At 41.8% G+C, this 20,761-nt stretch overlaps 1 protein-coding gene across 1 annotated transcript in view; it reads right to left on the reverse strand.

Annotated features, from left to right (window-relative positions):
* ythdc2 (YTH domain containing 2) overlaps positions 1 to 20,761 on the reverse strand; it is a 50,339-nt gene that overhangs the window by 11,164 nt on the left and 18,414 nt on the right. The window contains exons 9-23 of the mRNA XM_029515840.1: positions 13,237 to 13,344; positions 13,001 to 13,149; positions 12,738 to 12,873; positions 12,443 to 12,569; positions 12,154 to 12,219; positions 11,806 to 11,984; positions 11,642 to 11,738; positions 10,345 to 10,432; positions 2,956 to 3,036; positions 2,794 to 2,876; positions 2,592 to 2,697; positions 2,181 to 2,297; positions 1,819 to 2,091; positions 1,019 to 1,145; positions 579 to 778 (exon numbers count right to left, since the gene is read on the reverse strand). Coding sequence (XP_029371700.1) covers positions 579 to 778; positions 1,019 to 1,145; positions 1,819 to 2,091; positions 2,181 to 2,297; positions 2,592 to 2,697; positions 2,794 to 2,876; positions 2,956 to 3,036; positions 10,345 to 10,432; positions 11,642 to 11,738; positions 11,806 to 11,984; positions 12,154 to 12,219; positions 12,443 to 12,569; positions 12,738 to 12,873; positions 13,001 to 13,149; positions 13,237 to 13,344 — 1,937 coding nt within the window. The remainder of the gene's footprint in view (positions 1 to 578; positions 779 to 1,018; positions 1,146 to 1,818; positions 2,092 to 2,180; positions 2,298 to 2,591; positions 2,698 to 2,793; positions 2,877 to 2,955; positions 3,037 to 10,344; positions 10,433 to 11,641; positions 11,739 to 11,805; positions 11,985 to 12,153; positions 12,220 to 12,442; positions 12,570 to 12,737; positions 12,874 to 13,000; positions 13,150 to 13,236; positions 13,345 to 20,761) is intronic.

Here is a 20,761-nt window from a genome sequence, read left to right on the forward strand (position 1 = left end):
GTGTTATCACCGCCTCATGTTTCTGCTCAGACTATGCCACACATGAGTGGAGAAATTAAGTTTTTGGGTTTGTCAGCCCAGGAGGTGGGGTTCTTGGCTCCCTTTTCACTCTCTCTTCTCATTCATTCTCTAACTCCTCCACCCAAAATGAAATTGTTAAGTTACATATCTTGCCATTTTCCCTAAACGTCTCTTTTGTTTCTCTGTACATATGTCTTCCATGTGACTGGATATAAACCTGAAATATTAAACTCAAATTAAAATCATTCCAGTTATTTCATGGGAGGGATCTTTGAAGTTTGCACTGTTATCTCAGCTCTACCTAGCACCTGGAGGATTTATGGATTGTCAATCTTGAATCTAAAAATCTACTTTATCCAGGAGTAGAAATAAAGATCATATGATTTGCAATGACTGAGGAGGATCCAATTATATGAGATCCTTTCTCCACTGGTTTACTGTGTAACACGGGCCAATGATCAACCCAGAGCCTGATACACGAGAAGAGACACCAGTGTAAAGATCTGACTACTGACGACCACAGGATTACATATTGATGACACTATCTGCCCTCTTACCTCTTTGAACTGGCTCAGGATAGAGGTGGGATGAAAGTGGAGCTTTTTTGCTTTCTTACTTGAGAGCAATAAAGTCTCCTGGTTCACATGGACTAGGTTTGGGTACATGCCAGCCACCAAGGCTGCCTTCACTACAGCCCAGTTCTCAGAGTTCAAGTTCACATCACGGATGTCACTGTGTCCACGGGCCCGCACCAAACCTTGGGACAGAAAGGTCCACAGTCACTTTCCTGCATTTTTTTTTCTTCAACAATACTGCTACCATTAGAAATTATAAGTGGTTTTCACTGTGATCGTTAAAGCATTCGGTTAATTTCATCATGACAGAACAGCAGACTTTAAAAGTTTGTGTGTTTGTGAGTGACAACTCTAAATAACTGAAAACATAGGCACACATTTTGTGGACTGAGGATGGATTATAGAAGGAGACTGAAACAAACCAAGAGCACGGAGCTGTCCCAGTAGCTGTGTTCTCACGCCGAGGATCATTTCCATGGTGGCCTGGGACAAGAAGTTCTTCTCGCAGAAAGATCTCTCCCAGCCTTCACTGCAGGCCTTCTGCCAGGCCTGACACCAGCCAGGATGGGAGGAAAACAGGCTGTTTATATTTGTTGTAAATAATTGGTGGTTAAAAAAATCTCCCACTGCTCTGGAGTGGCAGGCCAGGTGAGGCAACACATTTATCTGCTGACAAATATAGCACAAGTCCATACTCCTTTTATGTTTTTGTGAAACTGCAACAGTTTTACTGCAAAGTTCTCGAGACCAGAGGGCATAAATTCATTCAGCAAAATAAATGTAGTCTGTAGTTTTAAAATTATGAGACGTTGTGGGCAAAGATCCTAACATTTAATCTCAGGCACTTTTAATACACACATACACGTCTACATCTTTGAATTCCTCATAAATATGTGTTGTGTATTTTAAATAGTCAAAGGGAACACTGCCTTTCTCCTTCCATTTTCAGTAACTGTTGTGTTCTCTGACACTCTTACTCACTCTTTGGCTCACACAAAATATGTGAATGTCAAATAAATTTCCTTAAAAGACACAGGGAACATTTCCAAGATAAGTAATTGTCAGAGATCCAGTACTATTCATAAAACATATAGGACTTCAGGCCTACTGAAGCCCCAAATACTCATTATCTCCACATGACAGTGTAAGGGTCTTGATTTCTATGCTGTTACACATCAATCCCTTTCTTACATCATATCACTTTTGATATGAACCCACCTACCTGGAACACTGTCAGTAGGGCCATATGGTCACTTAAACTGTTGGACGTAAAACGTTTCCGACACTGGAGGGCAGCTCTTTTCTGAGAGCCCTGAGCAGGAAGAACGAAAGGGTCACGGTAGGCCAGAGTACAGGCTATGGTCAAAACGGGGTCCAGACACTTGAGCACCACAGCAGACAGCACCATCTTGCCCAGGTGGGGCTCTACAGGTAGATCAGCCAGGTGGTAGCCCAAATCAGTCAGATCCTCATACTTGTCCATCGCATCTATTGTCTGAAGGAAGAGGTGATTTACTCCTGGAATGATGCATGCCTGTATTTTTGTCTGTGCAGTCTACAGTTGTGTTTGTTAGTGCTGAATACCTTCAGCAGGTCCATAGCGTTCTTGATGGCATGTGTGGGTGGAGGTTGAGGAGCTCTAGACAAGAACTCAGTGACTGGATGAGAGGGAGCCAGTAGCTTAGTCTGCAGACACAGTTCCTTAAATACAAGACCACTTGTCAGTGTTAATGCTGGAACAGATTGATATCTCGTTTTATGGATGTACAGCCACTCAAAGGGCTCATAGAAATAAACATCTACACTGTTGACCAATCACAGAGAATCAAATGAAGAATCAGCTTTTTCTGAAGATGCAACACAACATAAAAGCACAGGACTAAACTTATTATGTATTGATAATAACAATGGTAATAGAAGCAAATATTTAATATATAATATATTTCAATGTGGAGAACTTCAAGAAACCTTAAGACATGATGGGCCTGTGTCTACCTGCAGAGGCATCCGCAACAGCTGGGGAACCTGGAACTCAGTCATGTTGTTGAACCGGAATCGACTGAAAAGGTGGAAGCAAACCCCTGGTCTACAGCGCCCAGCTCTGAAGGTATGTTACATAATCAGTTGTAGCATATTTTTCACTTTTCTTTTAATCATAAGCTATCAACTGAAATGGAGACTTGGCCACTTTGTGTACCTCCCCTTCCTCTGCAGAGCACTGGCTTTTGATATCCACACCTTATTCAACATGGGAACATAACTGATGGCATCAAAGGACTTCTGCAACAGTGTGACAGGAAAACGCATTCAGCAATCACTAATCACATATTTCATTTGTGTTTTTAGTCCAATTCATTACCTCTTTGACTTTTCCTGAGTCAATCACAAATACCACGTCACTGATGGTGATGCTTGTCTCAGCAATGTTGGTAGAAAGAATCTGAGGAAAATAACAGTAAAACTTCCTGTTAATGAATGAATGAATGAATGAACCCAAATTAATGAAAAAAAAAAAACAAAAAAAAAACAAACAACAACTTAAGTTTGATCTTAAAAGCTTCTCTCTGGAAACAGAAATCAGAGAAATTCTATTTAGTTTCACTTTTTTATTCAATCACCATGTTTGGATAAATTCCTGTTTCAGAGCAAATAGCCCAAGTGTAACAGAGTAATACATACCAGCCCATATGCACACTGACACATGCTGATGTTGGAATCAGGACATTTCATCAGCTGCTGGGATCTGGTCCAGAGAGTGAATTTTGAGAAAACTTAGCCAAAAGGTTGCCTGTCTCAATCATTCTCTTCTGTCCACACCAAGTCTGTATCTATCCAGTAATTTAACAGCCATAATTCAATTTATATGAACACAGCTAACTGGATTATTTTAGTATTGCCTGTAACTTACCGGCTAAATTAGGCTAGTCAGTGCTTCAAACTGCCATCATCTAGCACACGCTGTGATAGGCTATTTGTTTTTGAGTGATCATTATGTGGAAAGATAATCAGTGTTTCCCACATACTCAAAATAGACCTCAAAAAAGGTGTTGTTCGAACTTTTTATCTTGTGATCGAGCAACAATGCATGGCCTTTAAAGGCACCCAGAAGAATGTAAATAATATCAAAAGTTGCTTAAAAGTCTTGAACCAGTTTGGGGAAAACATCCCCTGGTTTGTCCCCCATTACTTTGGTGAACTGCCCCCATGACATTTAACAACACCCTGGATGTGTCCAACCAGCTGAACAAGATGGTGCAACTGTATAACAAGATCTTCATGCTAGGACACACACTGAAACTTCAGGTATATATCAGAGGAAAACAGCAATGTGTGGCTGGGTAGCTGATAGCAGAGTTGCTGTGGACCGCTGGCTGGAGCCGAGTCTTAATGGAGGGACAGGTGTACCGAGTGACTTTAAGGGAGCCTGCGAGAGCATTGGGCCGAATAACTTAGTTGGAGAGTTGTGAACAAATGAAAAGGTCAGAGAAATAATGCCAAGGGTAAATCTGCTTTATTAAATACTGTGCTAGACAGCCTAAACAAAGGACTTCAAAGCCCATTACTGATACTGCTGCACAAGGGAACATAAAAGTGGTTTGTACATTTTCCCACCAAATTCTCCCCAAAACTTGATGCTGAGACACTGTCTAACTATTTAAGAAATTGACTTGGTTATTATAATGAAGTTATGGAGCAGTACATCCCTGAAATGTGGCCTGAAGGCCATGTTGTGAGGTGTGTGTGAGGTCTGAACCATACAAAGGGGGAGATATGGTGGCCAGCAAAGCTAGGACTGCTAGGACTGCACCAATAAGAAGCCTAACAAATAAAACGTGTGAGCTCTGCTCCATCCTATAGCTATAGCATATGCTCATTTTCTATAGCTATCTTATAGCTATAGCGATCCAGTTAATTTGTAGGCGCCTGGACACTAAAAAGAAGAAATAGAAACGCGACATATAACATAATTGACTCAGGTGTGGTGCCTAACCCTAACTCCACTAATCCTAGTAAATCGGTGCATGGCCCTGAGGCACTAATAAAGTTGAATGAAACAAATGAAACAATTATTGAGCCTACTACAAAGTGCAAAATTACAACTAGACAACATCCTATCAAAAAATTCAGGTCTGCATGGTTTCCCCTCTGAATTTATTCAACATGTCTGATAAGTGTTGGTGCGTCTATTCTTCAGGACACTAGCAAAGATTGACTAAAAAAACAAAAACAAAAAAAAAAACAAACCAACATTTATATAAGAGCCCCAATGTATACAGCTGCAATTAAATTACTTCTAAAACCAGGTAAGGCATCCTACACTTCCTTTTAGTTGCCCTAGAAGGTCCCTAATCAATACCAATATCAAAATCATCTCTAAGGGACATGCTTCTAGATTGGAGACAATAATTTCATCCAATAATTCACAATGAAGAAACAGGTTAAAGGCCAACACTCTACAAACAATGTCAGAAAGCTCCTAAATTTTAATCAGCTTGTTGCAGCACAGCAGCACTGAAACCACCCTATGCAGGAAAAAGCCTATGACAAAGTTAAATGGCCCGTCCTCTTTGCTATCCTTCCAATATTTGGCTTTGGAGAGTCATTTTTCAACCGTATTTCTGAATTGTATAACTCACCCAAAGCGACAGTCACCATCAACGGGATCACATTACAATTCTGCAGAGGGGAACAAGACATGGGTACCCTCTCTCTACCTTACTGTTTGATATTCATTGAACCACTGGAATCAGCAATACGTCAGTGACAATGTCAAAGGTCTCCACTCTACTGTTTCAGAACGCAGATTCAACCTATATGCTGACAATGTCTTTCTCTACTTACGAGAACTTCAATCATCATTACAGGAAGAATATAATCCATCCATCCATTCATCTTCTACAGCTTTCTCCGTTCCCGAGTTGCGGGGGTGCTGGAACCAATTCCAGCTAACTCTGGGCGAGGGCTGGGTACACCCTGGACAGGTCATCAGTCCATCACAAGGGCGAACAAAGACAAACAGAGACGAACAACCACTCACACTCAGACCTACGGACAATTTAGAGTCACCAGTTAACCTAGACATGCATGTCTTTGGACGGTGGGAGGAAACCAGAATACCTGGAGGAAACTCACGCAGGCACCGGGAGAACATGCAAACTCCACACAGAAAGGTCCCAGGTCGGGATCTGAACCTGTAACATTCTTATTGTGGGGTGAAAGTGCTAAACATTATGCTGCCGTGCTGCCCAAGAATATAATCTTATTACAAAGGAGAGGAGGCGGAATCTGCTTTTATATTAACAAAGGTCACATTGTATGTCACAGTGTTGAAGAAATCATGCAGCCCCTACTTGGAGTCATTTTTCATAAACTGTAAGCCGTTTTATTCACAGTGGGAGTTCTCCTCGTTCATTCTGGTTGGTTTTTACATCCCACCTCAGGCCTGTGTAAATGAAGCGTTACAACACCTGGCCGACCAGATAACGGACATGGAGAGGAAACATCCTGACTCCCTGCTCATTGTTCTTGGGGACTTTAACAGAGTTAAAACAGAGTTAGTAACAAACCGCAGCCATGAACTGCCAAGAGACAGACAGCAGGTTAAGCGCCCCACCAAAAACACTCTGGAGCACTGTTACACTGTATTAAAGGATACATATCGCTCTGTCCCCTGTGCAAAGAGGTGCTACATTGAGAAGCTGAAAAACAGGTTCTCAGCTAACAAGCCTGCGTCAGTGTGAAGAGGTCTACAAGAGATCAACAACTACAGGAGACCATCCCCCGACATCGCAGTGAACCGTGAAATGGCTGATGACCTGAATGTCTTCTACTGCAGGTTTGAGAAGCCAACGTTCACACCCATCACCCACTCCACCATCAAATAACCCTCACCACCCCCTGCACCACCCTCCCCCCTCCATACTGACCCCACACCAACACTCAGGATCTGTGAAGAAGATGTGCGTCAGCTCTTCAATCAACAGAAGACCAGGAAAGCTCCAGGCCCAGATAGCATGTCACCCTCTTGCCTGAAGGTCTGTGCTGACAAGCTGGCTCCCATCTTCACCCAGATCTTCAACAGATCAAATGACTAAATGACTACAGGCCTGTGGCCCTGACGTCTGTGGTCATGAAGTCCTTTGAGAGACTGGTGTTGAGTCACCTGAAGGACATCACTTCCAGTACCTGGACAATCAGTACAGGCGCCCCCCAGGGATGTGTGCTTTCCCTGCTGCTCTTCTCCCTCTACACCAACGACTGCACCTCGAGTGACCCCTCTGTCAAACTCTTGAAGTTTACAGATGACTTAACGGTCATCGGCCTCATCCGGGACGGTGATGAGTCTGCCTCCAAGTAGGAGGTAGAACAGCTGGCCCTCTGGTGCGGTCAGAACAATCTGGAGCTGACAGACTTCAGGAGTAACCCCCCCACACTGCCCCCCATCACCATTCCCAATTACTCTGTGGCTGCTGTGGAAACCTTCAGGTTTCTGGAGTCTACCATCTCCCAGGACGCCCAACACTGACTCCATAATCAAAAAGGCCCAGCAGAGGATGTACTTCCTGCGTCAGCTCAGGAAGTTCAACCTGCCCCAGGAGCTGCTGATCCAGTTCTACAATGCAATAGTCCAGTCTGTTCTCTGCACCTAAACATCAACATCATTTGGTTTGGATCAGCTACCAAACAGGACAGGAACAGACAGGAACGGACAATCAGGACTGCAGAGAGAATCATCGGTGTTAACCTGCTCTCCATCCAGGACTTATACATATCCAGAATCAAGACACGGGGAGGAAACATCTCTGCATCTCTGATTCTGATTCTGATTCCATTCAAACCCATGGACTTGGTACCACAGTGGTAACTCTCTCCATCTTCGAGAGAGACATGCAAAGCAGAGTAAGGAGCAATTGTGTTTTCATTAGACGCTGCAATGTGCCCAAACAACCACCAGGCATCGGTGAGCAGGAGGACACCACCATAAGCAGCAGGGAGCAGTGAACATGAACAGGGGGAACGGAGTTGCTCCGAAAGTAAGCAGCAAAGGAGTCACAAAGCCGGTGTTTCAGTTTCATTGTTGACCTTACAATAAGGTATATTGTAATGTGAGACAGTCACCAGTTAAACGACTGACTGGTATGTGCTAGAGAGAGAACGGGGAGAGGAAGCATTGATTCAGATCAATAAAACGTTATTTTCTGATTGTTTCACAGTGGTTATAGTCAACAGCCTAAACAACTTCCATGCACACTTCGGTTCAGTTAAAAAAAACAAAGGCTTCATGAGCGATGTTCTGATTTTCCTCTATTCAATGAATCAACTCTGATGCTTATCCACTCATAAGTCATCACAAAGTCAAGTCTTTTATTGATAAGCAAAGACAATTTAGTAATTTAAAGAAACACAATGTAGAAAATGTGTAGCCAGTATTTTATTATATAGTAGGCTATTGGGGGGGTGGCTGTGATATTTCACTCAGGCTTATTAATCAACACTAGACTAGCTATAGGTCTTTTGAAAGCCTGTGTTATTGATCTGATTGCTCCTTATGAGACCTCAGCAGAGATTAGGATGATTAGGAGCTGATCATTTGAATCAGGTGTGTTGGAGCAGGGTAACCATTAAAACATGCAGGGCAGCAGCCCCTGGGACCGGAGTTGGTGACCAGTATTCTAGGGTCTTTAGACATACCTCTCACTACCGCTGCTAGGCCTGTTCCGTACTGTGTGGCTGTCTTTGAATTTCTTGACGTTGTTTTCACTTCAAATTATTTACATTTGGAAACACTGGGATAAGTTTGTATATCTTTCTGCTGTTTTGTGAGCATCAACAATTATTTTTCTACAAAACTTTTTCTCAAGTCTAAACTGATTTCTTTTGTTTTATGCATGATGCTTGCTTAAGTGACATCTCAAACCCTTACTGAGTATTTTTGGTGTGTGTAAATTGAAAGATAACCCTTGGTTTTAGCTTGATTTTACAAATTTAGAGCATGACGAAGTTAAAGTGCATCATTGCATAACAGTGGTTTGTGCTATGACTCAATAAAAAGATCAGTTGATAAGGGGCAAATAATCTTGTCTCTGGTAATCATTGCTTTTTCTTAAAATATTCTGTTATTGTGTGCAAATAATAATTTATACTTCTGTAAGAAATGTTTAAAAATGTTTGCAAATGCTTTGTTCTTGTTGAATATGTTTGTTAAAAAGCACTTAGGACAATAAAATAAAACAACAACTTTAATTTCTACAGGGAAGCTAATAATTTTGTCCTTAACTATATGCATACGTTGCTTAGAAAACCACAGTGGTGCAGTGCTAGTAAACTATTTCAGGGTAGGCATGAACCCATTTCATTCTCATTTGAGAAATTTGATATACAAATCTATCTGTCCATTGAACAGTACTTCTCCATCAGAATGTTGCTATCAAAGCCTGGTCTGAGTACTGTGCAATATCTGTCAGTTATATGTAAGCACTGGTGTGATTGCCTTTTTTATATATTATATAAAATTATATATTTATATATATTATATATATGCTTCTCCTCTCTCATTTGTCTCGTTATTTGTTTGAAACCCTTCTTTTCTTTTAATATTAGGGAGTATGGTGACTGTAGCCTACTTCTCCCAGTGCAACTTGGCACAACTATTGAGTGTTAACAGGAACTGATAACTATGCTCAGGCAGGACCAAACCATTTCACGCATATACAGGGGGGTACATCATTACTGATGTTTACTTTTCAGTCAATATGGACATTTAACTTTTACTGTCAAAAACAAGAACTTGTTTGGTGCAATATGCCTTGCACAAGAAGGAATATTGCTAACTTCCTCTCTGCAGAACTCTGAATCCTTCTACTTTGATATGGTAATTTGGCTGTTGTTGCTAAGTTGATTATAGTCTGCGATCCACATTAATAGCATTTTATGAGACTGAATTGGGGATTTGGGTGTTGTTTCCCTTTTGGGGGTAGTGCCCAGAGGTTAAATTTGATATGACACAAAGTTATCATTTAATATTAAGATCTTCAATATAAAAGGTTTATTTTTGATAGCCAATCACCAATGAACTACCAAGCCCCAAAAATTGGTGCCACAACACTATATTTAAATAAATACTCAATTAATTATGATGGCTTGACAATTAAATATTCATTTTAACATACATTTTGTGGCCCCTATCATTCAGGGGCCCTTGGAATTGTCCTCACTTGTCTCCCTTATATGGCACAGTGACATATGCTACAGAGACGAAGCAAACTAGACTGCATTGCCAAATTCCACCTTATTCTGCTTCTGAGTGGCTAAAAGTTTGTTAAATTAAGTTTGAGACCAGAGCAGAGTTCCTCTATTTCGATTATAAGGTGAATTTAACACAAGGGTATGTCTGAACAGGTTCTCAACTGTATGTTAACCTTTTTTTTTCGTCACAACCATATGCAGCATGTTGGAAATTCAGCATTGTGCCAGAATACTTGAAAGCTCTGCATTTAGATTATACATATGGAAGCTTCATCCTCACATGTCATCCACAAATGTAATTTCACTCAATAATGATCAACAAACTAGCTTCCAGGGAGGGCTAGTGATCATCACAGACATGCACCGAAATAATAAATGTGAATGTTAATAAATGAAAACTGCTTCAATAAAAGGTTGAGACACCTTGTGGTGTTAAACTGAGGAAATGCAGAACAAAAAATTCTTAAAGGTGACAACCATGATGTGTGCAGTGGAAACTCACTATCTTCCTGACACCAGGTGGAACAGTCTTCATGGCTTTTTTCTGATCCAGAGTTTGCATGTCTGAATGTAGAGTAAACACCTGAAAACTGAGAAAAATCTCTGTTACACATACTACATAGTGTTCTCCTGTGTCATAAGACACTTAACTGAAAATCATAAATTTAACTAAAATCAGAGGCAGCTGAGTTGCTTTTGATTGTTCGACATAGAGGAAGAATTATTTCTTTTCACCAAAATTCTACTGTTTAGCTAGCTGAACAAAGGATGGTTCCTTTTAAATAAAAACATACCTGGGTCTAGGTAGGAAAATGAAAATAAGTAATAAAATGACGATGAATTGTGGCAATCAAGTGTGGCATGTAGAAAATACTGTAAACATTTTCAACTTCACATTCAAACTGCTCAGTTAAATAAAAACTTCTTTGACTTTACTGTGCAACTTGAAATAAACTTGAAATCTTACTCACATGCTTTATTCTTCAATGTCATCTTCACTAATGTTAACCTGGGTTGTTAGTTAGATTAATTAAAACCAATTTGCTTGGGTAGCTCAAGTTCAGTGAGGTTCATCTGTGCTACATGCTAAATGAGGTAGCTGGAATGGCTCAACAACAACATACAGGGCTTTGTGATAGTGTCTGGGGGAAACGAGGAGTGGCAAGTAATTCCGCTATGCTTTAGCATGGTAATATTTTTGGTAAGTTTGGTACATAGGTGTATTTGTACCAAACAGTTCAGTACGAATGTGCGTACCATTGCACCACTATTATATACGCACACACACACAAGCACGCATGTATGCATGCACACACACACTGATCAGGCATAACATTTTGACCACTGACAGTTAAAGTAAATAACACTGATTATCTCATCATTATTATGTTAGTTGGTGGGATAAATTAGGCAGAAAGTGAACAGTTGTTTCCTTGAAGTTGATGTGTAAGAAGCAGGTAAATAGGCAAGTGCAAGGATTTGAGCGAGTTGTGATGGCTCGATGATTGGGTCAGAGCTTCTTCAAAACAGCAGCTCCTATGGGGTTTTCCCAGTCTGTGTTCCACCGGCCCACCCAGGTAGGGCTTTCACAAAGGCTGATCTTTCCAATTGCCTTACAAAGTCAAGACATCTTTAGTCTAGATTTTAACTGAATTTTACCAATTTGATTATTTAGCTTCTTTTAAATCATGTATTTATATATTTATTTTTTTAGCTCTGGTTTTTCTTCACTCAAGATGGCATTTCCTTAGTTGCAGTTCTTATTTTAATGATCTTGTTATTTACAGTTTGCATCTTACCTCTCGCAATTTGAGTAAAACCTCTTATCATCATACAAGATGCGGTCCTTGAGGCCCACAATCTCATCATATCCAGGAAGGAAGATAAGGATGGCACCTGAAGACCAAATAAAATTACATCTTCTGGAAATGCTATTTTATGTAGAGACAATTCCGAGACTCACCATCACAGGTGGTGGAACAGATGTAGTGCAGCAGATCCATGATGAGGTCCAGGTCTACCCTCTCATCATCAAAGCTGTGGTGGTATAGTTGGAGCAGCTGTTGTTCCTCAGTGTTGAGCTCTGTAGTATCACACTGCTGCAGGATGGACTCGGCAAACCTGCTGGTCTCTCTCAAAGGACTGTGGAGAGGCAGGTGTGCAAGAGGAGATTCTACATTTAAATCTTGTGAAGACTTCTTTTGGCACATATAAATATATACATATACCTTCTTACCAAATTTATTTATCATTATTATATACTTTTCTTTCCTCTGTAATATAAAGAAAGGTAAGTTTTTTTCTCACTCACATAGAGGACTTAAGGAGATCTACAGCCTCTGTCTGCTGGAAGTGTTCGGCAAAGTCTATGGCCGTCCTGAAACCAGATGAGAATTGTTACTGAGCTTTTGAAGCTCTGATGAGTCCTTGGCTTCAAGGAGCCTCAGCAAACAAGTGAAATATCATGGAAAAAAAGGTGAAAGTGTGTAAAATATAGTGTAATGTCTCCAAGGCATATAGAAAGTTTAACTGAACACAATTTTTGCATACCCCCAGTCACTACAGACTGCATTTTCTCTACAACACGAAAGACCACTTACCAACCATTAGACGCCTTCATGCTGGTGTCAGCCCCCATGGTAAGCAACTGTTCCATCTGTGTAAGGAAACCCCTACCAGCTGCCACCATCAAAGGTGTGGCCCCCGTCTCAGTGTGGGTGTAATCAACTATGACAATACAACAACAACGTGAGCACCTTAGTATTTCCATAATCTATACTTGCTCCTTAGGTCAGACCAAACTAACATCAGTAGAGATCACTGATTCGTTTTAGAATCTATAAGAAAACATGGAATATCTCCGCTTCTGCAAGTGAGACTAAATGTCAGTCTCACCGTTAACTCCCTCATAGAGGATTAGGATTAAGAGCTGAGTCAAAGATTCCTCATCTTCACTGAGGAAGACGCTGGAAAGGCAGGAGTCCATCTCTTTCCGTAGCCAAGGCTCCAACTGTTCAAAGCCAGTTTCATTCTACAAAACAAGCCATATAAGTTAAGTCATGACCAAATGAAGGCTTATAAAATCCAATTTGTTGACAATTTGTGACAGTGTAATATAATCCCTTCAATTCATTATTTTGTGCGTATTGTGCGCTTACCAGCTTTCTTAATGTGCCATCCTCTTCTTCCAGACAGGTGCTTTCCTCAGGGACCTCTGGGACAGGTTTGGGTCTCCTCTGTCTGTCCTCCTCACATCTGCTCTCCACTGCATTACACCACTCTGTCAGGCGTTTCTGTTTTGCCTCCTCTGACAGACACAACACACACAAATGGCATGAAGACTCCATGGTTTTTCTCAGTATGCTTCAGTTGGTACTGTATAATGGCCTCTTACTTCTTTGTGTTTCCTCCTTGTGTTTACTCATGTGCTTATTGGTGAAGCCTGTCAGCCTCAGGATGTCCTCCAGGAACAACTGCTGCACTTCAAACTGTCTCCCTCTGACTAAAGAAAAAAGTTGACGATTAACATCTTAATTTGTTAGGGTGTAGATTTATATGTTATTCTGGCAGTTTGGGGTTTTGGTTGTGACTTTTTTCCCCCTGCAGTGCTGGACTGTGGCAGAGGTGACGTTGACATACTTTCCCTGAATGGCAATGAAGAACACCTGCTCTCATGCCTCCTGCCACACTCTGCATGCTTGGCCAGACCGCCCTCCTCACTTTTTTGTTGTATAGTTCTAGACTCAGTTTTTTCAAGAAAAATGTCAACCCTTTTTGGTTTGGTTTAGGTTTCCTGCCACTCTTGATCCATCGTGTTCCTCCTGGCCATAACACTAATACACACACACACACACACACAAAAGAGTGCCAGTGAGCACAACCTAATGTGCCTAATGTGTGTTGTTTTACAGCATAAGAAACATTTCATTGGAAAATTGGAAATTGTTAAAATTAAAAATGTCCATTGGCTTTTAAAGCCACAGACATTTTGTAAATAACTGGACAGAGTGACTTATAAAAAGCATTTTAAATAACAAACAAGCAACAGCCATAACATTAGGATGCATGTGGGGAGTACATAAGAGTCAGACTGAAGGAAAATGGATTACCTGAGGCCTGACCACATGTAAATGTTTTTCGATCACACTCAGAAACACAAAATTGGAAACTATATAACACTGAACACTGGGAAAACAGAGCGAGCTGCAGCTCTGAAATGAGTTTTGAAAACTCACAGATTGAATCGTCTTACACAACAAAACAACAACAACAAGCTGGGAATAACAACACAGCAACCCAAACAGAAAAATCTGTTCCAAATAAATGCAGTGTAGAGCGAAATACAGTGGGAGCTGAATAAAGAAAGAAATAGTCCAGTTTTTTATACAAATTCTCTTGTCAGTATGGATGAAATACTTACATTAATATAATCAAGAAATGGTTTCCATATTCTTTCAAAGGCATTAGTTTTACAGTGCAGAAGACAGGTGAGAAAGTCCAGAGGTATGCATTCCATTATTGTCCTATGCCACCCCAACACAGAGGGGGCCTTATCTGAGATCCAGCGCTGGAGAATATTTTTCCTTGCACAGAACGTCATAACAGTTTTTTCTGATATATATCAGTTACACGATCACTGGGAAGAACCAGAAGGAGGGAAACCGGGTCGAGTTCAAGCTCTTTCTTCAGAATCTTCTGTATTTCAGATAAGACACTACTCCAATATTTTTGTATTTTCACACAGGACCAGAGACAGTGAGTAGGATCACCAACTTATGTCTTATATTTAAGACAAACTGGAGAGACATCCTCTCTGTATTTGGAGTGATGGTTTGGACCAACATGTGATCTATGCAGTATCTTAAGTTGCATCGCTCTTGTCTGGTTACAAACAGTGATTTTCCTTGCATTATCCCAGATGTCCTCCCACATCTCTTCTGTTATCACAACACCCAGCTCCCTCTCCCAGATCACTTCCAGCAGCTAAGCACCAAAATTTAAGCAGTACCTCAGATCAGCATAAAAGTTTCTAATGGAAGCATTGCCCTGGGAAAGAAGTACTCGTTTCTTTATCTGTGTGACATTCATATCAGCAAGCAGAGACGTACCGTTTATAATAAAATCTCTGACCTGAAAATAAAAAAAAAGATCATTTTTGATAAGCCATATTTTTCCAGAGCTTGATTGAAAGTCATAAGGTTAGAACCAGCAAAAGATTCCTAAGATTCCCTTAGCTGTCCAGCATTTGAAATCCCTGTCCAGGGTTCCTGGGAGAAAGTCTGGGTTGTCAGCGATTGCGGTGAAAACCGATTTGCCTTCCATATACTGTGTAATCCTCCACACTCTAACAGGCTAGGGAGAACAGGGAGATTGTTCCATCTCTCAAAATCTTGTTTTATTTTATCGAATAGTGAGTTAAAATTGGCTTGAAACAAATGGTTAACTTTAGGTATAATTTATACCTAAGTATATTAATCCTGTAGGGGACCATTTGAATGGGAAAGGATGGGAATTATTAATTTTATAGTATGGTTGTCGTAAATTACCCAGAGGCATTGCCTCTGATTTGGAAAAGTAAACTTTATATCCAGAAATGGCAGCAAACTGGTCAATAATCTGAATAAGACAAGGGACTGTTACAGAGGGGTTTAACATGAACAACACATCATCTGCATATAATGTAATTTTTTGTGATTTTTCGCTCACACCCAATACAGCCATTAAAGGGTCTCGCCTGATAGCTTCCGTTAGGGGCTCAATAGCCACTGCAAAAACAAAAGTGGCGACAAAGGACAACCCTGTCTGCTACCCCACAGACTACAAAATTTGTGGACCTAAGTCCGTTGGTTATGACTGCAGTCATTGGTTGGGTATACAGGACCTTCACCCATTTAACAAAGCCATTACCTAAGCCAAACCTAAGTGTTAAAAATAAATAAGACCATTTGATGCATTGAAGGCTTTTTTTCACTTCTAGGGAAATCACTGGACCATCTATTTTCTGCTGTTCAGGTAGCTGGATAATATTTAGCAACCTTCTAATGTTGTTATAAAAGTTATGACCCTTAATAAGGCCAGTTTGGTCCTCCTTCACTATGATTGGTAGAAGGTCTTCTAATTGGCTTCCTAAGACTTTGGAAAGAATTTTTAAATCCACATTCACAAGGCGCAATCCTCAAGGCATTTCCCTTTTTTAAGAATTAGTGAAATATTGGCTTCCCTTAGTGATTGACAGGATGGTGCCATATTCAAAGGAGTGGTTACACATATTCATCATAGGCTCTCCTAAAAGACTTCAACTATTCCGTTCAGATGTTGAAATGTTGGCAACTCTGTCCAGTGCTAAGGCCCCACCACCAACTTACCATTCATGAAAGAAAAGCCATGGTATCTCTGAGCAAGGATCACTATCCTTCCAGCTTTATCCAGCTGATAAAGGGTTTGAAAAAGATGACAACCTTCCAGCAGCCACAACTCCCCGACCCGAGCCCGCCCCTTCTGCGAACCGAGCACGAAGCACTACCAACTGAAACTGGCCTTATTCAATACTCGCTCACCCAAAAGTCTCAATCTGAATAAATTCATCACAGACTGCAAACTGGATTTCCTCTGCCTCACTGAAACCTGGCACAAACCCCAAGACTATTTCACACTCAACCAGACCAAACCCCCTGGCTTCACATACATTGAAAAAGCTCGCCTGGAGGGGCGGTGTTGCCGCTGTTCATAGAAAGGACATCAGAACTATCAGGACTACCCTTATCCGCACTTCCCCGGTTTTTTCTTTGGAACATATCACATTCAAACTGTCTGGTCCCACCCCACTCGTCACTGCTATCATCTACCACCCCCCAAAGCCACACCCCTCCTTTCTCTCTGACCTCTCTGTCCTCCTGACCCACCTAGGTTCCATCTCTCGCTCTGTTCTCCTCTTGGGCAACGTCAACTTCCACATCAACTACCAACTGCGCCACTGAGTTCCTCGATCTGCTGCATTGCCTCAACTTTACCCAACATGCCAATTTCCCCACCCACACCCATGGCCCCATCCTTGATCTCGTCTGCTCCACTGGCCTCACACTGGCCTCAGCTCTCCAGCCTCAACCTCAGCATGGAAATCAACATTCCCATTCCCATCCCCATCCCTAAAGAGAAACGGAAAGTAACCTTCAGAAAACTCAAATCCATCCCTTCCTCTGCCTTCTCAGCAGCCCTTGCCAGCAGAGTGTTCACCCCCCTGTCCGTCAACCCCTCTGACCTTGTCATATTCTACAACCACATTCTATCCTCCTGCCTTGATCAGCTGGCCCACATCAGAACCAAATACGTCACCTTCACACACTCAGCCCCATGGTACACCCCCAAACTCCACCACATGAAAGCCCACAAGCGCCAGCTTCAGCAGCTCAGCAAGAAAACTGGTTTAACCGTTCACTGCCAAACCTGCACAGATCACCTTCACCTTTACAAAGATGCCCTTAACTCAGCCCAGTCCACTTTCTACTCAAACCTGATCAACTCCGGTTCCTCAAACCCCAAGGCTCTCTTCTCTATTGTCAACAAATTCCTCAAACTCAGCGACAACATTACAGAATCCTTCACAGTCAACAAGCGTAATGCGAGCTTCTCTTTGTCTCTCTTTGTCTGTCTCTCCCTGTCACCCTCTCTCCCCCTCTCCCTCTTTCTCTCTCCCTCCCTCTTGCTCGCTGTCCTTTCCTCCCCCCTTGCATGCACTGATAAGAACCATCCTTCTTAAAAAAAAAAAAACAGTTTCACTCAGTTCTATGCATTTATACTGCATTTACTAACCATGTTCTACCAAAGTCTCTGTCTCTCCCAGTTCCTCTCCTCTCTCTCCCTGTCCTCATCCTGCAGGTGGTGACTCATCGCCATCCCATGTTCCCGCAACACCTGCTGGTCCCATATCTTCATGAATTCTGTACTACATCTCAACTCCATGAACTTCATGCAGCAACATGTTCCTGCCTACACCCCCCCATGCCTATTTCACTCTCTCTCTCTCTCTCCCACTCTCAACTCAACCGGTCAAAGCAGATGGCCGCCCCCCCTGAGCCTGGTTCTGCTCAAGGTTTCTGCCTCTTAAAGGAAGTTTTTCCTTGCCACTGTTGCCACGTACTTGCTCATCGGGGATCTGTTGGGTTTCTTAAAAAAATTTATCAAGAGTTTGGTCTAGACTTGCTCTATATGTAAAGTGCCTTGATGTAACTTTGTTATGATTTGGCGCTATACAAATTCTGATCTGATTTGATTTGAAACAGCTGAAAGCTGAAGATGTGCCCAACAATAATCCACGGTTCAATTTTATCCATCGTGCCCAGTTAATCGGACATTTTGTCTTTTTTCCCCTCTGTGCTAATGATAATTTAAAGGTCCGTCAGACTGCGCATCTACTACGCACAGGCAGCGTCTCCTGTCAATCAAAGTTACATTGAAAACAAAAATTTCAATCCAATAGCAGAGGCCCTGAGGTTTCCTCTGACGTATAACAATCCATGATTGGGCCGATTTTTCACCCCAAATAAGGGCTGCGTAACGGGAGCAGAGCCGCACAGGACATGCACGCAGTGACGCACACAGTGAAGCTGACCCAGTTGGCCCGGATGTCCCTTTAACTCTGTGTTTAATCAGTTTTTACCGTTGTTTTTGTTGCTGTCATGGAGAAGTTTGACACTTTTTTACCAACATGCTGAAAATAGTGTTTACACAGACGGAGCTGCTGTAAATGTTGTATAGTAAGGATGAAAAGGACAGCGACATCGACGACGGCCGCCTGCAGCCAGCTGGTCCCTTTTTTGGCTCTCCTCTCTGTGTCAACGAGCCAACAATGGACATTTCGACTAAAAGTGTGTTTTTACTGCCCCAAGTTTTAATGTAATCATGAAATTAATAATAAAAGACAATACATGAAATTTCATAAATTCATATTTCAAAGGTCTTTGTTAATTTAAGCCACCACTGACAGTTGTGGGTTTACGTCTGGAGCTGAAGCTTGAAAAATAACAACATAACACAGGCAAGGCAAAAATAGGTCAAATTCGTGTTTGGATAGGTTTTGGACACCATATATTCAGCCCTATAAATGCAATTTACAAATGAAATTTTACTTTTGTAACTGGTGTTCCTAAATGCAGTCATGTCTGTGATTTGCCCCAAAAAGTTATCTGTTAAAAAAATGTATATAATCACTGAAATCTTGCAGTGTGAATTTTAGCCTTAGGTTTTTTCAATGGCCATATTTTTTAGGGAATGACTCAATTCAATATTTTATAGATGTAAAGGTACAGATGTCTTCTTTCATTTAAGCCATTAGCCATAGTTCTGGGATTAGTACTTCTGAAGTTATAAAGCTTTATTTGTAGTGATACCAAAACAGGTGGAAATTGCCAAATAGGGCCTCTGCATCAAGGGGTTAACAGTGCCCCCTTTAGGAAACACCATTAATTAAGCCTTAGTTAATATCTTTCACCTTGATTATTAATGTGAAGGGCGAAGTATAATGCATATGTTTACGTCTTTGTAGTGCAGTGTTCACTGTATGTTTATGTAGCATATTTGAAAAAAATGTATTGGTTGTGTTACTACATTGTTATAAGCTACCATGTGAGTCACCAATTAAAGCTTGACGAGCCGCATGTGGCTTGCGAGCCGTACAATGAGGATCTGGGTTCTACATGCTTCCCCTCAGCAACAACAGCTGCCATCAGGTTGCCACTTACACTGCTACCCTGATGGCATCCAGCTGTACATCTCCACGAAATCCATCACTACCACTTCTCATTCCACCCTTACCCACTGCCGCACTGAAATAAAGTCATGGATGCCAGCCTACTTACTCCAGCTGAACTGTGACAAATCAGAACTTATCATCATTGGCCCCAAATCCTCTGTCAACGCCGCCCACAACTTCCACGTGACCATTGACAACTCCTCGCTGCTCACTTCCCCACATATTCGCAACTACGGCGTCATCTTCGATAATAACCTTTCCTTTGAACACCACATCAACCACATCACAAGGACTGCATTTTTCCACCTCAGAAGGATCGCCCATCTCCATTCAACACTCTCCTTACCTGCTGCAGAAACCCTCATCCACGCTTTTATCACTTCAAGACTGGATTACAGCTACAGCATCCTATACGGCTCATCCTCCAAACTCATCAACAAACTCCAGTACATTCAGAACTCTGCTGCCCGCCTGCTCACCCATACCCGCCCCTGCGACTACATCATCCCCATCCTCCAAAACCTCCACTGGCTCCCTGACCCACATCACATCACCTTGAAAATCCTCCTCCTCGACCATAAAGCGCTCCACAATCAGGCCCCTTCCTATCCCACTGCCCTGCTCCACTGCCACAATCCCCCCTGCAATCTTCGCTCTTCGGTCGCCAACCTCCTGTCCCCACCGCTCCCACCGCCTTTTCTTTCGCCACCACCTCCCTCTGGAACTCTTTCCCCGACCACATTGGAACCTGCACGGATCTGCCCTCCTTCAAATCTCTCCACACAACCAACCTTTTAAACATGGTTTTAACATGTTTTTACATGCGACCACTCACCTCACTATGCACTTCCAATTCTTCTTTTATTTTCATTCTATTTATCTATTTACTGTGCATTTGATTGTGTATTTTACTGTCTTTAATTTACATTTTATTCCCTTGTTTTTAACTCTCATTGTAAAGTGTCTTTGAGTACCATGGAAAGCGCTACACAAATAAAATGCTTTATTATAATAATAATAATAATTAACCCAAACATGCATGGATGGTGGAGGTAAACCGGAGTACCTGAAGGAAACCCACGCAGGCATGGGGAGAACATGCAAACTCTGTACAGAAAGGCCCCAGGACTGGGAGCCGAACCAGCAACATTCTTACTGTGGGGCAACAATG

Source organism: Echeneis naucrates, chromosome 12, assembly GCF_900963305.1.
Source record: "Echeneis naucrates chromosome 12, fEcheNa1.1, whole genome shotgun sequence".
Lineage (NCBI taxonomy): Eukaryota > Metazoa > Chordata > Actinopteri > Carangiformes > Echeneidae > Echeneis > Echeneis naucrates.